General features: G+C 38.8%; 1 protein-coding gene across 1 annotated transcript in view; it reads right to left on the bottom strand.

Annotated features, from left to right (window-relative positions):
• DNAH6 (dynein axonemal heavy chain 6) overlaps positions 1-21,760 on the bottom strand; it is a 218,245-nt gene that overhangs the window by 52,582 nt on the left and 143,903 nt on the right. The window contains exons 63-68 of the mRNA XM_072991952.2: positions 19,862-20,019; positions 16,980-17,170; positions 14,865-15,025; positions 13,562-13,650; positions 9,271-9,417; positions 7,741-7,879 (exon numbers count right to left, since the gene is read on the bottom strand). Of these exons, the coding sequence (XP_072848053.2) occupies positions 7,741-7,879; positions 9,271-9,417; positions 13,562-13,650; positions 14,865-15,025; positions 16,980-17,170; positions 19,862-20,019 (885 nt within the window). The remainder of the gene's footprint in view (positions 1-7,740; positions 7,880-9,270; positions 9,418-13,561; positions 13,651-14,864; positions 15,026-16,979; positions 17,171-19,861; positions 20,020-21,760) is intronic.

The raw sequence follows: 21,760 nt of genomic DNA, 5'->3' as shown, positions 1-21,760 counted from the left end.
AATCCTTACAGAAAATTTAGTTGAAACTGCATAGTCTTGTGGAACTATGTTACAATATTTTTCTATTAAATGATCCTGTGGAAGGAATGCAAGCTGCGCTAGACTGATACTGTACTGTTAGGTTTGTAGATAAAACTCTACCTTGAGAGCTACTGTGAAATGAACTGAATGGTTTCTGATAATGTCTGAGTTTGTTTCCTCAGATATCAGAAATATTTATTTGGAAAAGGTAAACAAGCCTTTCACCCTCTTAGCAACTGATATGTGTAATTTAAACTAATAATTGATTAATTATTTTGATGTCTTCCTGATCAGATATGGTAAAATTATAGAAATAACTCCTTGAGAATAATTTAGGCTGCAGAAGCACAGGTAAAAAAATTTAAAAATTGAACTGTTGAAGGAGCTAGGAAAAATGGAAATGAAATGAAATGAAGGAGAGAGAGGTTAGCCTCTTAAACAGAAACTGTAATTTGTGTCCTATGCAGTTTTTCATTATTTGCCTAGAGGTCTGTGTAAACATACTTTTGTTTCTGTTCATGTGCCTGGACAGAGGGAGAGTTCATTATGGAAAGCCCTGTCTTTCTACAGATTCAGTATTCTATTCTGCAGTTACTTAGGGCTTGCAAAAAATTCTGGTAGCAACTGATGCCAAGAACAAGTACCATTCCATCCTGGAAACAAAAGCAAAAATAGTAGACAAAGGCAGGCTAAGCATATATATCCATATACTCTGTTTGTACCAGACAAGCTCAAAGCATGGCAGTGGCAAAGCAGAAGAAAACAGGAACTTGGATAGCTCCAAGGAGTTCTAGCTGCATAGAAGTCTCTCCTACCAGGAATACAGAGATGGGCGTAAGGAGGGTCTGGCCCCTCATGACAGTCCTGCATTGTACACTATAAGGTTTGATGACAAGGACCATGCCACCTAAACACATCCTGCAAATCACAGGCACAGAAACATTCATCCAGTCATACATTAAATGAACTGTTCACAAGGCAAATGGTTTTAATGGATTGCATGGCTGAAGTCTAATTTTTATGTACTGCATGGCTGACTTCCAATTGCCCAGAGCCATGTACAGTATAAGTAAACCAAAATACAGGAAGATTAAATGCAGTGAGGAGGTGGGATTTGCCAAATTGCCTTACACCTACTAAGTGAACCAACAGTGTTTGCATAGGTTTGCTGACAGTGTGTTATTCAGCATATTCTAATGCTGTTCATTTTTAGACATCCACGTTAATTAATAAATATCAGTGCCAGCACAATAAAATCTTTAGCATTTTTTTTTTCTGAAACTTTCTTCGTGAAACTTACCAAAATATCTATGTTTATCCTCTGATAACCAGTGAAAATATCTTTAAATCCAGGACTGATTGCTGATGCCTAACTGAAGTGGAATTATATTTTACTACTATTTACTGCTTTTAAAATGGTTTGGATATAGATTTTAACTGCACATGTGTATGGATATGGAATTTAATTCTAATTTTAGACTTTTTTTGCTTTCTGTTTAGAATTATTATATATTAGGTGACATATAAATTAATACACTAATTAGTAAAATGATATATATGGTCCTATACAATTTACAAGAAATGTCTGTGACGCTGCTGCTGAAGTAAAATAAATTAGCTATAAACAAGTGTTTGATAGACATGGGTGAACATATCTTTCCAACACAGACTGACAAGAGTACTTTCAGTTGCAAATAATGCCTGCTTAACAGCTTTCCTTTAACAAGCAACCTTGAAAGCACTTGTATTCCGCTCAAATAATCTGCAGTAATTTTAATCTTCAGCTTCGTAGAACACCAAAAAGAATAATGGGGCGTATTTGCTGTTTACACTTGAGGGAAGCCATTCAATTTCCACGTTATCAAATGAAAACATAAAAAAAATCCAACTCTAATATAAACATGATCTTTAAAGCTAACTTGAAATATTATTATATCCTGAAAGTGAAATTTCAAGACTTTGAAAACAATATTTGTTTAACAAGTATTAGGTGTGATTTTAAAATGATTCTTAGTGAACAATTTGTCTCCTGTTTCACTATGATCTGTGCCTCTACATATTAACTCATTCAGCTTCTCAGAAGATTAGTTTGAGTTCATATATACAGAGTATATAGGATCCTGTTTTCCCCTTGGGGTTTCATTCATTTCTGGAATGTGGGGTTTTCTGGGTGGGGTGGAGGCAACATATGGTGGGAGGAGGCCTACCCCTTCCCCTCACAATGGTTACATTTCTGAGGGATGATTGGAAATCCAATGCAATGGGCGGATAGGGGAGGGAGGAGAATGCCTTAAATAAATCTGCCTTGGATCCTCCTAAACCAATTAGCCGATGAAAGGGTCCATAATGAATGCATGTTAATGAAAGGTGGCATGTGCTGCCTAATTCCTTATAAACACGTTTCTGCTGCTGCTTTGCTTTAACATTAGTAAGTCATAACTAGAAGAGGCAGAATAAATCAGAGGTGATTTAGTGAATTAACTCCTCCATAAGTTCCATTGATTCAATGGGCCTACTCCAGTTATAACCAACTACTGGATTTCAGCCATTAGAAAGTTAATACATAGTGTACACTTCATGATTACCTATTGTGGAAAACTCCTGCCTGAGGTTGTGGCTGTGATTCTGTTCCATGAGGTCACTCTGTATTTTTATGTGTCCTTCTTACCTAAAGTTGTATCTGAATTTCATCTCAATCAACCGATAATTCTACCTACCCTATTTCCATCTCCGTCAACACCTCTCAAGCGCATGCTTCATACACTTGACACAAGGCGTTCCCTCACATTTTACATTGACAGGACTAAATCATTCAGAAAATTACAGAGACTCTTTCTATGTTTTCATGGTCCTCATAAAGGGGCTCCAGTTTCACCGCAATCTATTTCTAGATCGATTGTCCAAAATATCTCATTGGCGTATGAACTGACTGGCAAAACACCTCCTGAACATTTAACAGCCCATTCTACCAGAGCGCTGTCCACATCTATTGCCTTCCAGCATAGGACTGAACTCCCTCACGTCTGCCGTCCAGTGACATGGTCTACTCCATCGACTTTTGTCAGACATTACCGTCTTGATGTCAGAGCATGAAATGATGCTGGGTTTTGGGAGAGTTTTGGCATCTTTTCTACTGTGATGTCCCACCATCCGGTAAGTGAGCTTGCCAATCACCCAATTGTGTGCATTCACAGAGGCCACGAAGCAGAAAGAGAGGTTACCTACCTGTAACCATAGTTCTTCTAGTGGTCCTCTGTGAATCCACATATCCCACTCATCCTCCCCTCTGTCCGTCATGTTGCACTTTAAAATAGCGCCTGGACTTTTACAGGAAGGGGATCAGTGATGGGCGGAGCATGCGCTCCAAGGGGGAATGCCCCACTAATCTTTATTTATTCAATTTATTTATTCAATTTATATGCTGCCCACACTACCTAGAGGTCTCTGGGCAGCATATAAATTGAATAAATAAATTGAATAAATAAAGATTAGTGGGGCATTCCCCCTTGGAGCGCATGCTCCGCCCATCACTGATCATGTGTCTTTAAGCTCTAGATACTTCCGAGAGGTTCAGTGCAGGTGCAGAACAACCCAATTGTGTGGATTTACAGAGGACCCCTAGAAAAACTATGGTTACAGGTAGGCAGCCTCTCTATTTTCTAAGTATAATGGACTCAGACATGGTTCTAGTGTTACTCCTTCTAGTGTTACTCAGGGTCCAAACAACTTGCTGGAGGATCTGGAATTGAAGGAAGGGTGGATCGGATCGGAGGGCTGCAAATTTGCTAGCCTGCTTAGCAGATGTTATTGACACAAGAAAATATGATTTCAAGGGAAGTAGTTTAAGATCAGAGGTAGCCATCGGTTCAAAGGGTGGTCGAGTAAGTGCATTGAGGACAAGTTGTAAAGACCATTGAGGGATAGGATGTTGGCACGGAGGGCGAATATTGTTGAGTCCTTTAAGAATTTTTTTTACAGTTGGATGAGAAAAAGTCTGGCTGATTTAGAATTAGGAGGTTGATGAGCTACAACAGCAGAGAAATAAACTTTCAAGGTGGACTAAGATAATTCAAAATTGAAGAGGTGAAGGACAAAGGTAAGTAAAGTCTTCAAAGAGACTGGTGTTGCAGGTAAGTTATGAGAATCAGTGAAGGAATGCTTTCCATTTGTTTTGGTATAGATGCTGGGTCAAGGGCTTTTGAGCTCGATCAAGTACATCCTTTACGGCGGGAGTATCCTCCACGCTGTAAGGTTCAGAGAGGGTATGTCTGAATAGTAAATCATCCCGTCATCTTGAGTAAGAAGGTTGGGGATCAGTGGAAGCTGGAATGAGTCAGTTGACATCAGCCTCACATGGGTAAACCATGGTTGTCTCGGCCACCATGGGGCAAGAAGGATTGCATTCAACTGGAACTGTCAAAGTCAAATGATGGTTCTTTGTATGATCGGTATTGGAGGGAAAAGATAGAGTAGGTCCTTGTCCCATTCAAAGGAATTTGTGGTGATTCAGGTGAACAGAGATATGAAAGTATGTGTCTTGGAGATCAATGATGATAAACCAGTCTCCCTGTGAAAGGAGAGGAATGATAGTGTCTAATGTCAACATTCTGAAGTGTCTAGATTGAATGAATTTATTGAGATTTCTGAGGTCGAGGATGGGATGGAGTCCTCCATCCTTTTTTAATAAACATTTTATTAGTTTTTCACTCTATCTGATTTGTGCTTGTCAAACATCGTGTGCTTGTCAAACATCGTGTTACATGATTTGCTTACGATTATTTGATATTTACACCTCAGTGTCTTCCCAGTTGTACCCCCAAATTCCAGACATCTTTCAAACATTCAAACCATTCATGTACAGTACGTTTTTTAGTATATAATATTGGCTACTATCATATTACTTTCATAGTGTACAATATTCTCAAGATCTTCTAATAACATTCTTAATAAAAGTAGTTCCAGATCCCTGCCGCAACCTTATATCTAGTTTAATTTACCTAAAATGAAAACCCACCATATTACATCTTTACCCTGGTTAGAGCTCCCTTATTTCAATTTAATTCTCTTTTTAATATAAAGGATATGCTCCTTTACAATTCATGAAGTTAAATATATACATGTTTTTCAACATTAAGGGCCCCCTCCTATTTTCCCTTTTTCATCTTTCTAAGTCATTCCCTCTCTTATTTCTCTTTTTTCACTTTTTGTTTCTGTCTCTCTAAGTATTCTGCCATCTTTCATGCCCTCTGAAACCATTTTGTACATCTAATTTATCTCCACTAGATCTTTATGCACTTGGTCTATCTTCAATAGATCTTCCAGGCTTTTTAAAATTAATTTTGCTGATTTTCTCCCCTTGTCTTCGCTTAATACTCTGCTCGGATCCAAGACTGAAGTTGTTTCTCTTAGGTTTTTCCCATTAATTTCCTCCAGCTCCTCTTTTGATTGGCATAAATCATCCAGCACACTCTCATTTCCTTCTTCGTTATTCCCTGTCTCTTGTTGACTATAATTCTTCAGATGTTCATTGAATAATTTTGCTTCTTGGTAGTGGGATCTCACTATTTCTAGTATCGTTTGAAGGGTAGATTTTGTTTCTTCCCAAAATTGTCCTTGTTGTGCCATTCTGTTCCAGCTGCCTAAGAGCTTAAGCCAAGATTCAAAGCCCCCAAGTCTCACAGTCCAGTTCGATGTTTGTATCTGTGTCCTAATTGATCCCTGACAACTTGATGCCAGCTAAACAAATATTCCAAGTCTCCAGAGTCAGTTTAAAGAGTCCGCTTTGGCTAAATAGGCCTGAACCAAAATGTAAACCCCCAAAGTACCAAGGTACAATGCAATGGTTGTATCCGTGGCCTGATGGCCTAATTCCCACAGGTTTACGCCAGCTAGTCAAACACAAACACTTCCAGCTCCCGGGGCAGTTTCAGAGGATCTACTTTGGCCAAATAGGCCTGAACTGAGGTTCAAACCCCCCAAATATCAAAGTCCAATTCAGTGTTTGTATCCATGTCCTGGTAGCCTAGTTCCTGCATTTCTGCATTGGCCAAAACTGAAATTCCAAGTCCCTGGATGTGGTTCCAAAAAGTTCACTTTGGCCCAATATACCAATTCCCAAAGTACAGTTTAAAAAGATCCACTTTAGGGTTAATTTGTCTATCTTAAATTAATTGTCAAAATTGTAAACCTACGATTTATATTTTATATCGCTTTGTTTTATCTATGTAAAACTGTGTATATTTTAAATTCTTTTTATCATGTATGTTGTGAGCCGCCCAGAGTAGACTATGTCTAGATGGGCGGCATATAAATAAATAAATAAATAAATAAATAAATAAATAAATAAATAAATAAATAAATAAATAAATCAATAAATCAATCAATCAATCAATCAATCAATCAATCAATCAATCAATCAATCAATCAATCAATCAATCAATCAATCAATCAATCAATCAATATCTTCCAGCTAGGCATGAAATTTTTTTAAAAAAATAAAAATAAAAAACAGGTTTCCAAGCTTTAAACAGCAGTAGAGCACTCAAGGTCACTGTTCTGGGCATTATGCCAAAAAACTTCAAATAGTCAAAACATAAGCCCAGACTTAACTAGTAATAACTTACGAGAAAATTTCTTAAGATTTATAACGCCAAATTATAATATTCTTAAAGTATATTTTAAATGTATTTAAATGAGTAGTTAATGTCTCACAAATCTTTACATTCTTTTCTTTGTTTCCCCTCCCAAACAAACATATTTAAGGGGGGAGGTATGTGACATTCACCCTTATTATGAAGTAGTCATGCATATACATGTTGCAGGCTAATGTTGCTAAGAGGCAGAGCCAAGAGATATGTAATAAAGAGGCGAAGTCAGAGAGAGTGGGAGTCAGTCAGAGAGATCAGAGTGGAAAAATAGAATGGGAGATATGAAGTGTGATTAGAGTGAACAGTGAATAAGAGCTGTATAACAAATAGAAGGTTGTGATTGATGATCAGTAAACCTGTAAAAGTTACCTATGATTAATAATCAAACATCTGTAATAAACAAACAAGATTTATTTAAAAGACAGTAAAGTTTGGACCTGCATCTTCATCCTTCCATAAGTAATGTTGATTTAGTGATCAACTGGTGGCAGCGGGTTAAAAAGGGGTACAGTATTTGTTTGCCTTTGTGTGCTCTGGGTTTGGAGAGTCAGGCAGGGGCCATGAGGGGTGAACGCCACAAGTATAAAAATATATTTTGAAATATGAACTGGATACAAGATTTATACAGAGTTGTATTGGTCTCTTTGGGTTAGAGCAATGTACTCCACTGATAGAGCAGTCTTTCTCAAATGTGCACGTCCCAGCTTGGCACTGGAGCGTTTGGGGACTTTCCAGACCCAAATATGGAATGTGTAAAAGAAGGAAGGCAAGGGGAATAGTCCTGTGTTTCAGTTAGCAGTCCATTTGCAAGATGCTGGGCACTCAACGCAACATCATTTATCTTTTTCTGAACAACAATTCTCCATGCCACATGGCAAACTATTTTCAATATCCATATTACAATATGGAATCAGGTGACCTTTTTGAAAGTTAAAAAATGGCACTGGATGACCCAGAATCTTTGGACTGAAGTTCTTTGGACCTCACTTTTCATTTCAATAATCATTTACAATGCAACAGTATCTGTCAGCAAGTATGATTTTCAAAGCTACTACTAAAGTATATACTGTACCTGTTATATAAGTAAGGGCATCCCAGGGTACCTTCCCCTCTTGACAATAAAGATTGAGGTTCAGTAAGGCACATTCTCTGTCACTGTCATTAAATTCATAACATATGTTCCAACCAAGTGGTCCAAATTTTTTCCTCTCCTTGAGTAGTAAAAGAGAAGAAATTATATTAACTTCGGTGTTCCTTTAAGCAATTTCACAAAGTAAAGAAATACACAGAAATTGCAATGATTTTGGGAGTTTCTTCACAATTTTCTACTGAACTCCATTTTGTGAATTATTTCACTGATACTGAAATGCTTTTCTTACATAGATCAGTTTGTAAGGCAGTACACAGCTCTGTTCTAGGAACCTGGCTAAGAGAGATCTATGCTTTTCTGAAGAAAAGCCTTTGTGAAATCAGTTCTACATAGCGGATCTTTCCTAACCTGGGCACTCTTGGTCGGATTTAACAGTGGGCTTCTGTTGCTGGAAAGGTAGAATCCAGAAGAAAGGAGGAGGTCACTTTGTCACATGCGCATACTACAGCCCCTTGTGCCACCTACATGTACGTACAGATACCAGCAGTGCATAGGTTAAGAAATTAAAGCCATGTGAATAAAGCAGTCCTCTTGAGGCTATCCTTGACTGGTTTGGGGATGGGCTCCACTCCTGACAATTCCTCTAGTTAGAGAATGATGATGCTGTACCATCAAGTTGCTTCTGGCTTGTGGCAACTCTTTTCAAGGTTTTCTAGATACAGAATACTCAAGAAGTGGTTTACTATTCCTTTCTTCTGGGGGCAGGCAGGTTCTGTGCAGTTTGCCCAAGGCTACACAGTTTGGCCCTTTTCCTGGGACACACACTATGGAACTGTACTCTCAACCTCTGGTTCTGCAGCCAAATACCTAACTGCCTGAGCTACCCAGCCCGCTAGTAAAAGCAGCAGTAGCATGGGCTATCCTGAAACAGCAGCTGAAGTCTAAAAGATCTAGACAATGTGGTTTCTATCCAATTGTTGCAGGGTTCTCTGATGTCTCACTCACAATGTCAGGATCGGGGAGGAAAGCATACCTTTCTAACTTTGCTCAAGGGGAATAAAGGATGTTTGCCAGTTTGTGGACAAACTTCAGTTTACATGGATAGTCCAAGTTTGAAAACTGGGGGGGGGGGGGAAATGACTTTCTAGAGAAATCAGGGAAGTGGTTGCTTCTGTCAGATTGAGTCACACTGCAGTTGCTAAGAAACAGAAGAGCACCAGGAGCATTTCTCTCTTGGTTTTGGTGTTGTGCTATCATTGGTTGCTTTGGTTTTTCATGGCAGCCCTTCTTCTAAGTAGTGATGAACTGATCCTTTTTGTATGTGGCAGGAAGAGACATTATCCTGAAAGTAATGAATCTCCACTAAGGATGCCACAACAGTTCCCATGGATGCTGCTACTCAGACCTTGGAGGAACAGCAGGATCCATATCTACACAGTTATAAATATGGTTATAAACTGCTTTCTGATTAGTGCAACATATATGAAACTAATGGTTGCTAATGATTGTCACCTGGATTATTGCATGGAAAAAGCAAATGCCAAAAATTATTTTTCTCCATGTTTTCCCCAAGATATTTTCTTCAAAAAAGGAAGCTGTCATTTCAGTGAATGCCCGTCTGATGTTTGCCCTTAGACCTTTAGGAGGTTCATTGGTTACCTACATAACAGAAAAATATACAAATATTCTGTTAAACACTTGCAAGTTGTTATATACCATAAAATCACCTCTGACCCATAGCAATCCTAGAAATAAGTGACCTCTAAAATACCTTCTCATTAACAGCCTTGCTCAGCTCTTGCAAGCACACTTACTAGACTGATTCTTAAATGCTAAGGCCAAAATACAACTCAGGTTTTATATATGCATATGGGAAACTGCATAGCATTTCCCTTCCCTCTGGTTTGTTGTCCTTCACACAATTGGTGGCATGATCTATTTCACAACCACAGCATACCCATTTGTGTCAAGGAAAGCCTGCCGCAAGGGAGAAAAACTTAAGTGATTGCCTTTATGCTATTGCACAAGTGAACTATATTTTAAAGCAACAGATTTGCCTGTAGAACCATAATAATATTCATACAGTGTTAGCAAAACATTATGGCTCTATGAAGAAATGGCCCCCAGAAACTATGCCCCGTTGCATTAATTTATTTACATAGCTATATGCCTGGGCTGTATAGGTTTGTCTTTCAATCCTCACTATGATGTCAAGTTAATGCATGAATTAATAGCTATCTCCATGCAAATTACATTTTCTACTCAGAGAAAAGCTCTGGGCATTTATCAGAGTTAATACACGGATTGTTTACCCCAGGAAACATATGGAAATTAAAAGATATATGATGAAAATAGGGAAATATGGAGCAGAAAGGCGTTGGGGGAAAATCTATTTACACAACAGAGGGAAAATAAGTAAAATATGCAAGGATAGTAATTATAGTATGAATGTATAAAGTAGAAGAGGACTTTTATAGTTTTTAATTTAAAATGTTGTTTTTAAGCTCCTGGATGTCTGTGCATAGAACACTGCCTTATAGAGCAGAGAGATTTCTAGCCACAGATTTCTATTACTGAAATCAGCAGAGGTAGCACAGTTCATGGAAGGACACACTTTTTTCCCTGCAGAAACCACTGCTTGCTGCGGAATTGCATGACTAGATTATCTAAGGCAATAATCAACCTTTGTTCCTCCAAATATTTTGAACTTCAGCTCCCACAACCCATGACCACTGTTCATGTTGGCTAGGACTTCTGGAAGTTGAAGTCCAAGCCACTTGAAAAAAAAAATTAAAGGCTGACAGCCATTGATGTAAGTAATGCAGATGGAAAGAAAGAACACCAATCATTGATTGGGATCACTGTTACATAGAACAGAATGTGTGGACAGAATCTGTAAAGAACAGGTGATAGGTTGTCAAAAGTGGTGTCTGCACAGGTAAATCTATCTCTTGCATCAGCAGCTATGCAGATCTGTCTGCTGTATGGAGAAATGCAGACTCTCCTCCATCACCCACAAAAAGAAGAGTCCTTGCTCAGATTTGTTTGGCCACATGAAAAACAAGGCAAGGAAGGAAAAACCCAGTTTATTTTCTTTTCATCTCCTACAGAATGTGACCTGTAGAGGATGAGATAAAAAGCTCAACAGAAAGGGTACTACTTGATGGGATTAGTCCTCAGTGAGCACTGCTTCCAAGGCTGCACAGAACTGATGAGTTCCTAAATGCAGGAAAGGGGAAGAACCTTATGAAAAGAAGGAAAGGGTAATATAAAATGGAAAAAAAAGCTGCTAAAAGAGGCTACTGATGAAAAAAAGGGGGAAGACATACGAGCTGGTGTTCTAGAGTAATTGGAGGGTCACTGGGGCCCAGAGGTTCTCTCCTTTTATGGGTATATTGATGTCACCCAGAGCACCATTCCACATATTCCAGTACCTGATGGACCCATTGAGGTTGGGCCTGAGGACTTCTAGACTGGTCTGATACTGAGTCTACAGTGGGATAGACTGGGCCACCTCTGGCGGTGTCTGGCTCAACCCTACCTACACTGACCCCATCTCCAACCCAACTGACACTCTGGAAAGATGAGCATCCATTTAAGAAACTGCCATAGCTTGAAAAAGATCTTTGTACCAATTAAGACAGCAAGAGGGAACAAGGACATCAGGAGACTGGGAGTGAGTAGAACTACCCAGAGGACTTGAACTGAAGTAGCAGGATGTGAGATTTAACCACCCAACTGGAGGAGACAAGGACCTCGAGAAGCCAAGACTATGGAAGGAGAGTAGACAGTGAAATCAACTGCTCTGTTAGACCCAGTTCTAGAATAAAGTTCTGAGTTTACTGCAGAGAAGTTGTGATGACCAATCTCGCAGGCTCTTTTGATGTCCCCTTGCCCATGGTGGGTATGAGGACCCTCACACCATAATAAAAATATAATCTTCAATGGGCTAGTAGAAAAAATAATTGAAAAATTCCTCTCTTACATTGTCTATGCCACATTTAATCATGTTACAATTCATCCTATTACATGATAATGTTGGACTATTTTGAAGTATAATTTCATCCCTGTTTTGATAGCAGAGAGTAAGAGTTATGCTTGTTAATCTCTCTACCTTTAAAGAAGTTAAAGGAAATGAAGAAAATACTGGATAAAAAGCCCTTGGACCACCTTATGTTAATGAAAATTTAAATCTGAAGATAGTTCAAAATCTAATAAACAGAGAAGTTTAATCTGAACTGCTGTATTTGTAACCTGCACAAATTATCTGGGGAATGTTGCTGAGATTAGTTTTTCCATCACTAGCAATACACGAAGTATCAAAGCTAGAGGAATAATATTAAGAACCAGCAAGTGCTGGACAATGAAAAAAATAAAAGGAGAAAAGAAGATGGCTTTTCCTTGGCAGTAACATCCTTTGTGTTTCAGCTCTCAGACTCTAATATAGGGCCTGACCAGATGGGTATTTGGCTTGCTGTTGAAATGCTTTGGTTTGAATAAAACTGCATTCATCCACACGGAACAATCCTGCTCCTTTCTGGCACAATGCTGGGGCTTTTGTTTTTTTCACATGTTCCTAATTATCCCATTGTGTAGCCTGTGCAGATGGCTAGTTTGCACCCAAATGAAGCTGTGATCAGTATTATTAGAAGTGACAACCCCATGATGGAATAGGTGGGTTGTGACATTAAAAGGGAGAACAGAGAGATCTTCTTCATTTTTATCTTTTAAAAAAATCTTACCTCAATTGACACAGCATAATTTTAATACCATGCTGGGCTGATGCATTGCTTTTGCCACTTATTTTATGCATGCCACTTAGCTTTATTTAATAATGAAAGAAAAAAGGAAAGCCACTGTGACCCATCAAATGATGGTCATGAGAGAAGGCATGGAAGGATGGTATGTTGATTCCGTGAGCTCCTCCCCCTCAAGGCACTGCAGCCTCAGCAGAGCCCTGGCTGAGGAGAACAGTGGGGGAAAGGGGGGTTACCTCCCTTCATCTCTCCAACTTTCACCCCAACATTCTCCCCTTGGGCCAATACCACTGCTGCAAGCTTGCCCCACTTCTGTCTCCTTACTTGCAATTAATATGGATAAACGTACTCATGAGTAAACCAGGCAGACTTATACACAAGTAAAGTGGTGACCCAAAGACTTGTGTGAACCCTTCTCACAGGGGAATAAACATCTGCAGCATGAATGGAAGGACTGCTCAAGTGAGAGATGAAATGGATCCCACTGAAGATAAGAACCTTTTAAGTGCAATCCAGACCACTCTAAATAAGTCTCTCCTTGTTCTCTCTTCCTGCTCTAGACTTGGAACTCTTTCAGCACATCTTGTGTCACTTCTCTTACTTCAGTCTTTTTAGTCCTCACCATTAAGTGAAACAAAACAAACAGACACAATTGTATTTGTGTAAATTCTTTTCGTATTACCCTTTTTTCTTTTTGTCTTCTCTCATTCTATCTATTGTCTTATCCGCTATCATACTTCAGACCGCAAGCTCCATAGAGTTTGTCTGTTGCTGATTGCTGCTGGTGGGGGGCGGGCGGGACGGCTTCCTCCTGTCACTTGGCAAACAAACTGATCATCAGTGGAAAGAGCTGGACTGAAGCTGATCTGCCTAGTGACATGAAGATTGTAGATTTTTTCCCCTAGCATTCTCTGTTTCTTTATTACCGGAGATGAAGAAACTGATGTCTCTCTGAACAGAATGCAGCTCAACTCAACAATGTTGAAGATGCTAATTTATTATAAAAACATATTTTACATTTTGTTTATATTTACAAAAATTACTACCTTGACAGAATTCTGAAGGACAGTGACAGGGAAAGTATTAGATGGCATGGAGCTCAAATAGAGTCGAAAGCTTTCATGAATAGAGACATCTGAAAAACAGAATTTCATTGTCACACGACTGTGCAAAGTTTGTTACATTTTATAATTGAAATGAACCTGTATGTTGTTTCCAAAAGCAATTTTAATGTTTAAATTCTTATGATCAATATTGATCAATTGGCAGTCCCACTGACTTCAACTGATTTCAATGGGTTCTGCTGAATGCCTTCTAATACATGGGAGGTAAAAACTGAAAGAGTGATGAAACAGACATATTAAAGGACAGCATATATGTACTGTATTTGAAAAGTGGCACAGGAGTAGACATAGCAACATAAGTTTGGGCTATTATGGAAGAGACAAACGTTTTATACGGTAGTTCTGCTGAAAAGAGAAATTTATTCAATGAAAGCACCAAGACACTGTGCAGTACAAAAAGGCTAAACCAGATGTAATACATATTTGCCCCTTGACAATGGCCTGGAAACCTGTTGCTTTGTATAGCAAGTCACATTAGAGTAGGCCCACTGAATCAGTCGGGATTAGGTGAATCTGCTCCTCTGTAAGTTCCACTGATTCAAATGGGCCAACTCTAGTTGTGGCTTACTTTAGTGTGGTGAGCTGCAACTAAATTTAGGCCCATTTGCATCAATTAAACTTATAGAGAAGTTATCTCACCAAATCTTCACTGATTTAATAGGCCCAACTCTATTGCAGCCTATGTTAAGCAACAGGATTTCAGCCATAGTGTAGTAGAATGGAAAAATAACACTGCACATGAAATAAGACTGGGGTTGAGGGTTATTTCTTTGCTCTACCCCTATTTGTTTTATACGTAAATAACAGACTCCATTTCCTGTGTGATATGTGAATGAGCAAACATAGTTGTAGATGGCTTTCCCATCATGTGTATAAAGTCTTTCACCCATATTTGCCTCCTGTCATTAGAGAAACTAGGTAAACCTCTTTTACCTTGACTATTCACCTGCAGTAGGAGGATAATAATGATGAATCACTTTAAAGTGATGCTGCAAGGATACTTGGGGTAATTCACGCAAAGCAGCTTTTAAAATGCTAAAAATCTATGAAGATGCTAATTGTTTTATTATTCAATAACAGCAAAATATTCAGAATGTACAAACTTTGGTTTGATGAGGACTTTTTAATTAAAAAAAATCCTGCTAGCCCTTTTAAATTGAAGTCTGAAGTGGCTCAGAGTTTTTGAACTGTAGCATGTCTGAGAAAGAAAAAAAAATATACATACTTGGCTCTGTAAAAGTTTTTAGAAGTTCTTCCATAGGTAACATCCATGAAACAGCTAGATGACAGTTCTGTAGAAACACCCAATTTCCTGTTTTCATTGCATCCTTAATCATTTTTTCTGCAATAGGTCCCTGACCTTGTCCTAATGAAATTGATTGCACTCTGAAAATTCAAGTGTGTCTTGTTAGCATTCATATTACATGTATTTTGTATACATTATTTAAGCATTTTACTCTTTCTTTAACCATTGGTACTCAGTTCTTGTAGAACAGTAAAGCAATAACATGTTAGTGATAACTGTAGGAGACAAGTGACTGGTAAATAGGTCCCTTTAAGCATTTGCCTACACGTGTGTAGGGTTAAATAGGTGGAGGGGAGATGGGTACACCAGTAAGTCCCTGCTCTCAGGGTCCCCGTATGTCAGCACCAATGATGCCATGATTATGTACATTTTCTGGTAGGAGAGAAACAAAAAGAAGAATTTAAGCACCTTGGATTCTAAATGTCTAGAGTGGTATTAGAGGTGCAAAGAACTGCATTTCTGATATTAAGTAACCAGTCAAAAGAATATTTCAAAAAACTATCCAAACAGCCCAAACAAAAATTTCTAACTTTTTGGCAAAGTGATTGTAGATGGTATGCACCAGATTTGGATGAAGTTGGACAAGAATTTTTAAATAGCTATTTTCTGTTTTGAGAAACTCATTCCTTGTGGAGCAGCAAATAATGTCAACTATTCCCCAATCTCCTAGTTCATACATAAATTTATGTAACATAACCTTATGTTTGGCATGTTGATGGCACTTCTGATTCAGAATGGAAAGTAATAGCAGCAGGTACCAAACAGTAGGTACCAAACCCCACTCTGTACAGATCATTCTTCATACAAGATGATTGAGTTCTCATTACATGTTGCGTTGAAACTCCTGTTTGTATTGATTAATTGACAGTGGTTCATTTACCCAGCTGATCAATCATACATATGTGTGAACTGGCCCTTGATCTGACAGCAGTTGTGTATCAAGTAGGATAACTTTGGCTTCAGTTCAAACGTATTCAGCTGACAACAGAACTATTGGAAAACATGTTGCTACCCACTGTGGGTCTGGGCTACTTCCTTCTGAAAATCTGCTCTTTTTATTTACCTACCAAGCACATTCCAAAGCTTACATTTCCTGTAATTTTTATAAATGAGTAATAAGAGATATTTATGTAGCCTATTATCCCCACTGATAGGAACAGCTGCAGACCTTTGAAATTTTCCAGTGGAAAATCCCTCAGGCTAGAGATGTAACTTTTCATTGTCAAGTGAAATTCTATTCAAATATTGCTGACATTTTCATTTCAAAGAGCATGATTCTATAGCAGATCTCATGTAATTGCCCTGTGCAATCTGGAAGTTATAGTGCCAAAAAAGTTGAAGTCTAGGACTAAGGTAAAATCAAGGCTATTTCTGAAATTGCAGTCTTTGCAAAGCACGAGATCTAGCAACACTACAAAGCAAATTTGTTTATTTTGCTTCCAGGCACAAAATCAACCAATCAAGGCAGGAAAGAAAAGAAAAAAAAACACTTGCTAAAAAAACAAAAATAAATGTCTTCACTTGCAAAAGAGAGATCATCCTTTATCTACAGATGCTTTGTCACTTTTGAGTAATGTATGAGTAAAGAAAGCCAAGTATACCCAACTATATATTGGGTAACTTGTCTTGTTGCCAGGCCCAGGCAGATAGCAAAAGCAGGAGGAATGTCAAGTACCTGGTGAGTCTCTTTACATGGCTATGTTTGGGCTGTTATACCACAAAATGTGCAGGTTTAGAATGCTACATAAATTCAGGTGATCCACCATAGGTGATTGTTAAATGGCAGGGTCATAACTATATCCATGGCATAAAAAATTCCTGTATCCAGCATAATACATGTCTTCTGACCTGACAGAGTATTTAAGAGAAAATAATTAACCTGTTTTCCTGAATGTGTATCAGGCTGAATGGATGTTGTGTGTGTGGGCACACAGGTACACCTCACCTAGAAACATCCCCTTACTCATGGCAGCAGTGGAAGCCTTCATAGACCTGAAGTATAGTGTATATAGAATGAAAAGATATAATTCATACCGTTCTGAATATCCACTCTCTCTTGCAAATCTTTGAAAAGCTCCCATGGGGTCAGAGCCTGTACTCAAGATGAACACTAATGGTGTGGAAGGAGACATATCTTGATAAAGAGTTGCAAGATCAACTGGAGGATTCTCAATGAATTGTTTTCCAAGGTTTTCAATTACAAATTCAGTGAGTGCAGCAACAATCTATAAATAATAACACAGACAATTTACAAGTGCAAAATAAATATGTTCTAGTATGAACAATAATTTCACTTACTTTACAACACAACTACTATAATATTTCGGCTATATCTTTGTGGAAAGTTGCAGACTCTGGTCTGCTAAATACATCAACTGTCCTTTACTCTGTTATATGAATTAAATAAAACAAAACAGTGAAGAATACACTTTTGATATGTGGCTTGGGTAACACGCTAACTCTCTCCATGTTTAGTTGGAACTAAATCCCACTGGGTTCCATGGGACTTACTTTCAGGCAAATATGTACCAGATTCTATAACCTTAGTTATCATACACATGCAAATCTTCAGAACAGAGAATTTCCTAGCATTACTGTTTTTTCCACTGAATCTTGTCTTCTCATGGTATGTCCACAACACAATAGACCTCATTTAGTCTCTAGCTGGAATTTAGCCTTGATTTGTTTAAACAGTTACTTATTTGTGTTTCTGGAAGACCATGGAAGCCATAAAGCTCTCTTCCAGCACCAAATTTTGAATAAGCCAGTTATTCCATGTCAACTTTCTTTATTGTCTAGCTTTCACATCTGCATGTAGCAACTGCAAATACCATAGTATGGGCAAAAACCAGAAACCTGGTTTCACCAAAAAAGACAGGGGCAGGGATACCAGATTTGGAGTATATGGCTGTTACATGTAGACTAATATACCTTCCACAAGAGTTTAATGTGATCTTGATTACTGCAGTCTATATTCCACCTGATGCTAATACCAGTGCAGCTTAGAGACTCTTGTATAATATGGTGGACAATTAGAAGAATAGGAATCCTGACGCTGCATTCATTATGATAGGGGACTGTATTACCTAAGTTTTACCAGCATGTTAAATGTGTTACCAAAGGAGTGAATATGCTGGACAAAGTATATACCAACATGAAGCATGGCTATAGGGCTATACATGGGACGTGGTGGCGCTGAGGGCTAAACCACAGAAGCCTGTGCTGCAGGGTCAGAAGACCAGCAGTCATAAGATCGAATCCACACGACGGCGTGAGCTCCCATCGCTTTGTCCCAGCTCCTTGCCAACCTAGCAGTTCGAAAGCATGCAAATGCGAGTAGATAAATAGGTACCACCTCAGTGGGAAGGTAAAACGGCGTTCCCTAGTCACGTTTCCACAACGGAAACTGTCTTTGGACAAGCGCTGGCTCTACGGCTTGAAAACGGGATGAGCACCACCCCCTAGAGTTGGACACAACTGGACTAAAAATGTCAAGGGGTACCTTTACCTTTTATAGGGCTATACAATTACCACACTTAGGAATTCAGATCATACATCACTGTTTTTGGTGCCAATACTGTATACATTTTTCTTAGCAGAAACACTTTGCCTATAATAAAGACAGTGAAATCTTGGCCTAAAGATGCCTCACAGCAACTTCAGGACTGTTTTGAGAAAACAAATTGGGACAGTTTCTATCATTCAGACCTGGAGGAGTACACCACAGTTGTTCTATGCTATATTAAATATTGCATAGATACTGTTACTGTGGATAAAGACATATGGATCTATCCCAGTCAGAAGCCCTGAATGACTAAGGAAATCCAGTGCCTTTTGCATGGAAGGAACAATGCCTTCAGGGGTGGTGATGGGGAAAGATATAGTGCTGCAAGAGCCAGGCTGAACAGGGGCAGGCTAAGAGACTATACGAGGAAAATTGAAGAGCAGTTTCACAATAACAATGTGAGGCAAGTGTGGCAGGGGTTTTGGCAAATAACTATAAATCAAATAACGTCATTTCTGCTGAGGGGAAAGCTTCATTGGCTGAGAAATTGAATCATGTCTTCACTCGTTTTGTGTTGTGAAATGGGAAATTGAATGGGAAGGATGTGGATGTGCATGAGAGTGTTCTGTTTCATGTGTAATGTGCTATGTTTTCATGTTACGGATGCTATGTTCTTGTGTGTTTTATTATTATGTGTACTGGAAATTGCACTTAATGTCGTTGTATGGAAGTACAATGACAATAAATTAAATTCAAATTCAAATTCAATCTTGGTCTTGGTCTCCAGCAACATATTCTTAACACTTAAGACACTTTTCTTATAACAGTTCTTCCGTCTTAATCTTTTTCCACTTTGTATTCTCGAAGGCTTTCACGGCCCAGATCTAATGGTTGTTGTGGGTTTTTCGGGCTCTTTGGCCGTGTTCTGAAGGTTGTTCTTCCTGACATTTCACCAGTCTTCAGAGGACTGGAGTAGGAACTCAGTCCATGCTCTAACAGAACATGGCCAAAGAGCCCGAAAAACTCACAACAGCCATTTTTCCACTTTCTTGGCTCTTTTGATTTATGACTGAACCAAGTTAAAGAAAGTCATTAACAGTTTCTATTTCTGCTCAAGCTGACAACAGGTGTCTAACTATAACCCCTACTTATTTGGCTTAAGTGTTGAAGATGATTTCAGGATGGTGGTTATTATTAGTGGGGTACTTATAACTCATGCAGGACACTATTTTACCTTGCATGTTCTACAAAGTATAATCCCAGTCAGAGTCATATACATAGAAGTTGGAAAGGGAAGGCACTATTGCCTCTCCTTTTTCATGTTGTAAGGAATTACACAGGTTACCTCTACCTTCACATTCCCAACGAGATTATTTGGTTTAGTAAATGAACATGTCAATAAAAAGCGTACCTTTTCTTCCATAAAGCACTTCACCACAATCAGTTTCTGAAACATGGTCAGCTTGGTGTCCCAAGGAATGTTTACACTTTCATCTCTGTTTTTACTTTCATCCGTTTCAGGCTTATAACCTTCCCACTGTTCTGGGTTAACACGAATTTCAAGTTGTCCTAATAAAAAATTATTATCATTCCAAACTCTTTTCGTTTATACATTTCTGGAAGAATATCATTATTCAGGCAACTGCAATTCTATCAGACATGTAACATTTCAGAAAATACGGAGCTCAGTTCCTTGTAATTTGACATTTCTGAACATAATAGATATATCAAGAATACAGCTGAGAATGCTGATGGAGTAAAACAGAATGTGCTCAAAAGAAGACTGCTAAACTAAACATAATATTCATTTTAAAAATTGTAAACTTTGTACAGTGTTTTATCATTTTAACAGAAGAATACAAATAAATAACAGCCAGAATCCTATTGCTTACATACTGTATACTAGCATAAGTGCAATTGCTGCTAATTAAGGGCTCACCATTTGCATTCTTATTGTGTACCAATTCACACTACTGGAGTGTAACAAGGAATAGAAGGGACTCCTTAGCCAGGGGCAATATGCTGCTAGTTAAGGAGCTTGTTTAGGCCAACATACATAAGTAATTGGATTGTAGCCAATCTGTAATTCAAATATCTTTGAGTAATGCAGAAATTACTGTGGAACATTTAATTACATTTTCAATCTGCCGTATACACATTTTGGCAGGCTGCTGACCTGTAACTGTAGCTCTTTGAGTAGTCATCTGTGAGTTTCAACATACAGGTTTGTTCTGTGCCTGCATATATTTCCTCAGAATCTTCTGGAGCTTGAAAAAAGTGTTATGCCATACCCTGCTCACCATGTGTGCTCTCCACCCTGTGGGCAGCTCTCTGTCCCCCGCAGTCCATCACTGATCCAGAAACAACAGGAGTTGCATGGCAGACTGAGAGGAGGGCAGGTGGGTTGTGTGAATTCATGAATGACCACTCAAAGAACTACAGCTGCAGGTAAGCAACCTATCCTTCTTCATGGTCCTGTGAAGTCACACATATGAGTGACTTCCAAGCTCACTTACCAGCTGGTGGAATGTCACACCAATACAGAGGAGATCAATGCTCTGTTGAATACAACACTATCCAATCTATAATGTTTGATGAACACTGAAGCCTGCAGCCAGGTTGCTGCCTTGCAAATTGTCTCTCACTTGAATTCCCCTAAGAAATGTCATGTCTGCAGAAAAGTGCTCTGGATTTTGAACACTTGGAAGGCTTTTGTGACAGCTAGGATCTCCAATATATTTATGTGCAACCAAACTTTCTGTTTCAGATCAGTGAGGATGACTCTGTTGGCCCAGGCAGCATGCTCCCCCAGCCTGTAAGACTCACTCATTGTGGCTTGTACATAGTTACTTGAATGGCCTTTTGGGCAATAGATTGGACATGTTTGTCCACCACAGAAGTTGCTCTGTAAGCTCCTTGGTGATCCAAAATCTCTTCTTGTTGCTTTGTGTTAGGATGCTGAAGGAGATCAGATACCAGGCCTGAAGTAAATGCATTTTCAAGCCAACATGAGGAATTACTGACATTGTCAATGTTATGAGTCCCAGAAGTTTTTGGGTCGTGTGTGCTGTAATTAATGGATTTGGCTTGTTTGTCAGCTTGAGGAGCTAGTCCATCTTGTTTTCTGGCAGGTAAGCTCTTCCTCACCAGGAATTCAGTGCAGCTCCTACATATTGAATGGTTTGGTGTCAAATGTGACTTTTAAAAGTTGACATAGAGGCTGAGATCTGACAAAAGTCATAGATTGAAGGCACATGTTTTTCTACCTTGCTCTGAATCCATTACAATCAGCCAGTCATCTATGCATGGA

This window comes from Pogona vitticeps, chromosome 2, assembly GCF_051106095.1.
Source record: "Pogona vitticeps strain Pit_001003342236 chromosome 2, PviZW2.1, whole genome shotgun sequence".
Lineage (NCBI taxonomy): Eukaryota > Metazoa > Chordata > Lepidosauria > Squamata > Agamidae > Pogona > Pogona vitticeps.
Note: the sequence above shows the minus strand (reverse complement) of the source record. Positions and strands in the feature narration are given on the sequence as shown.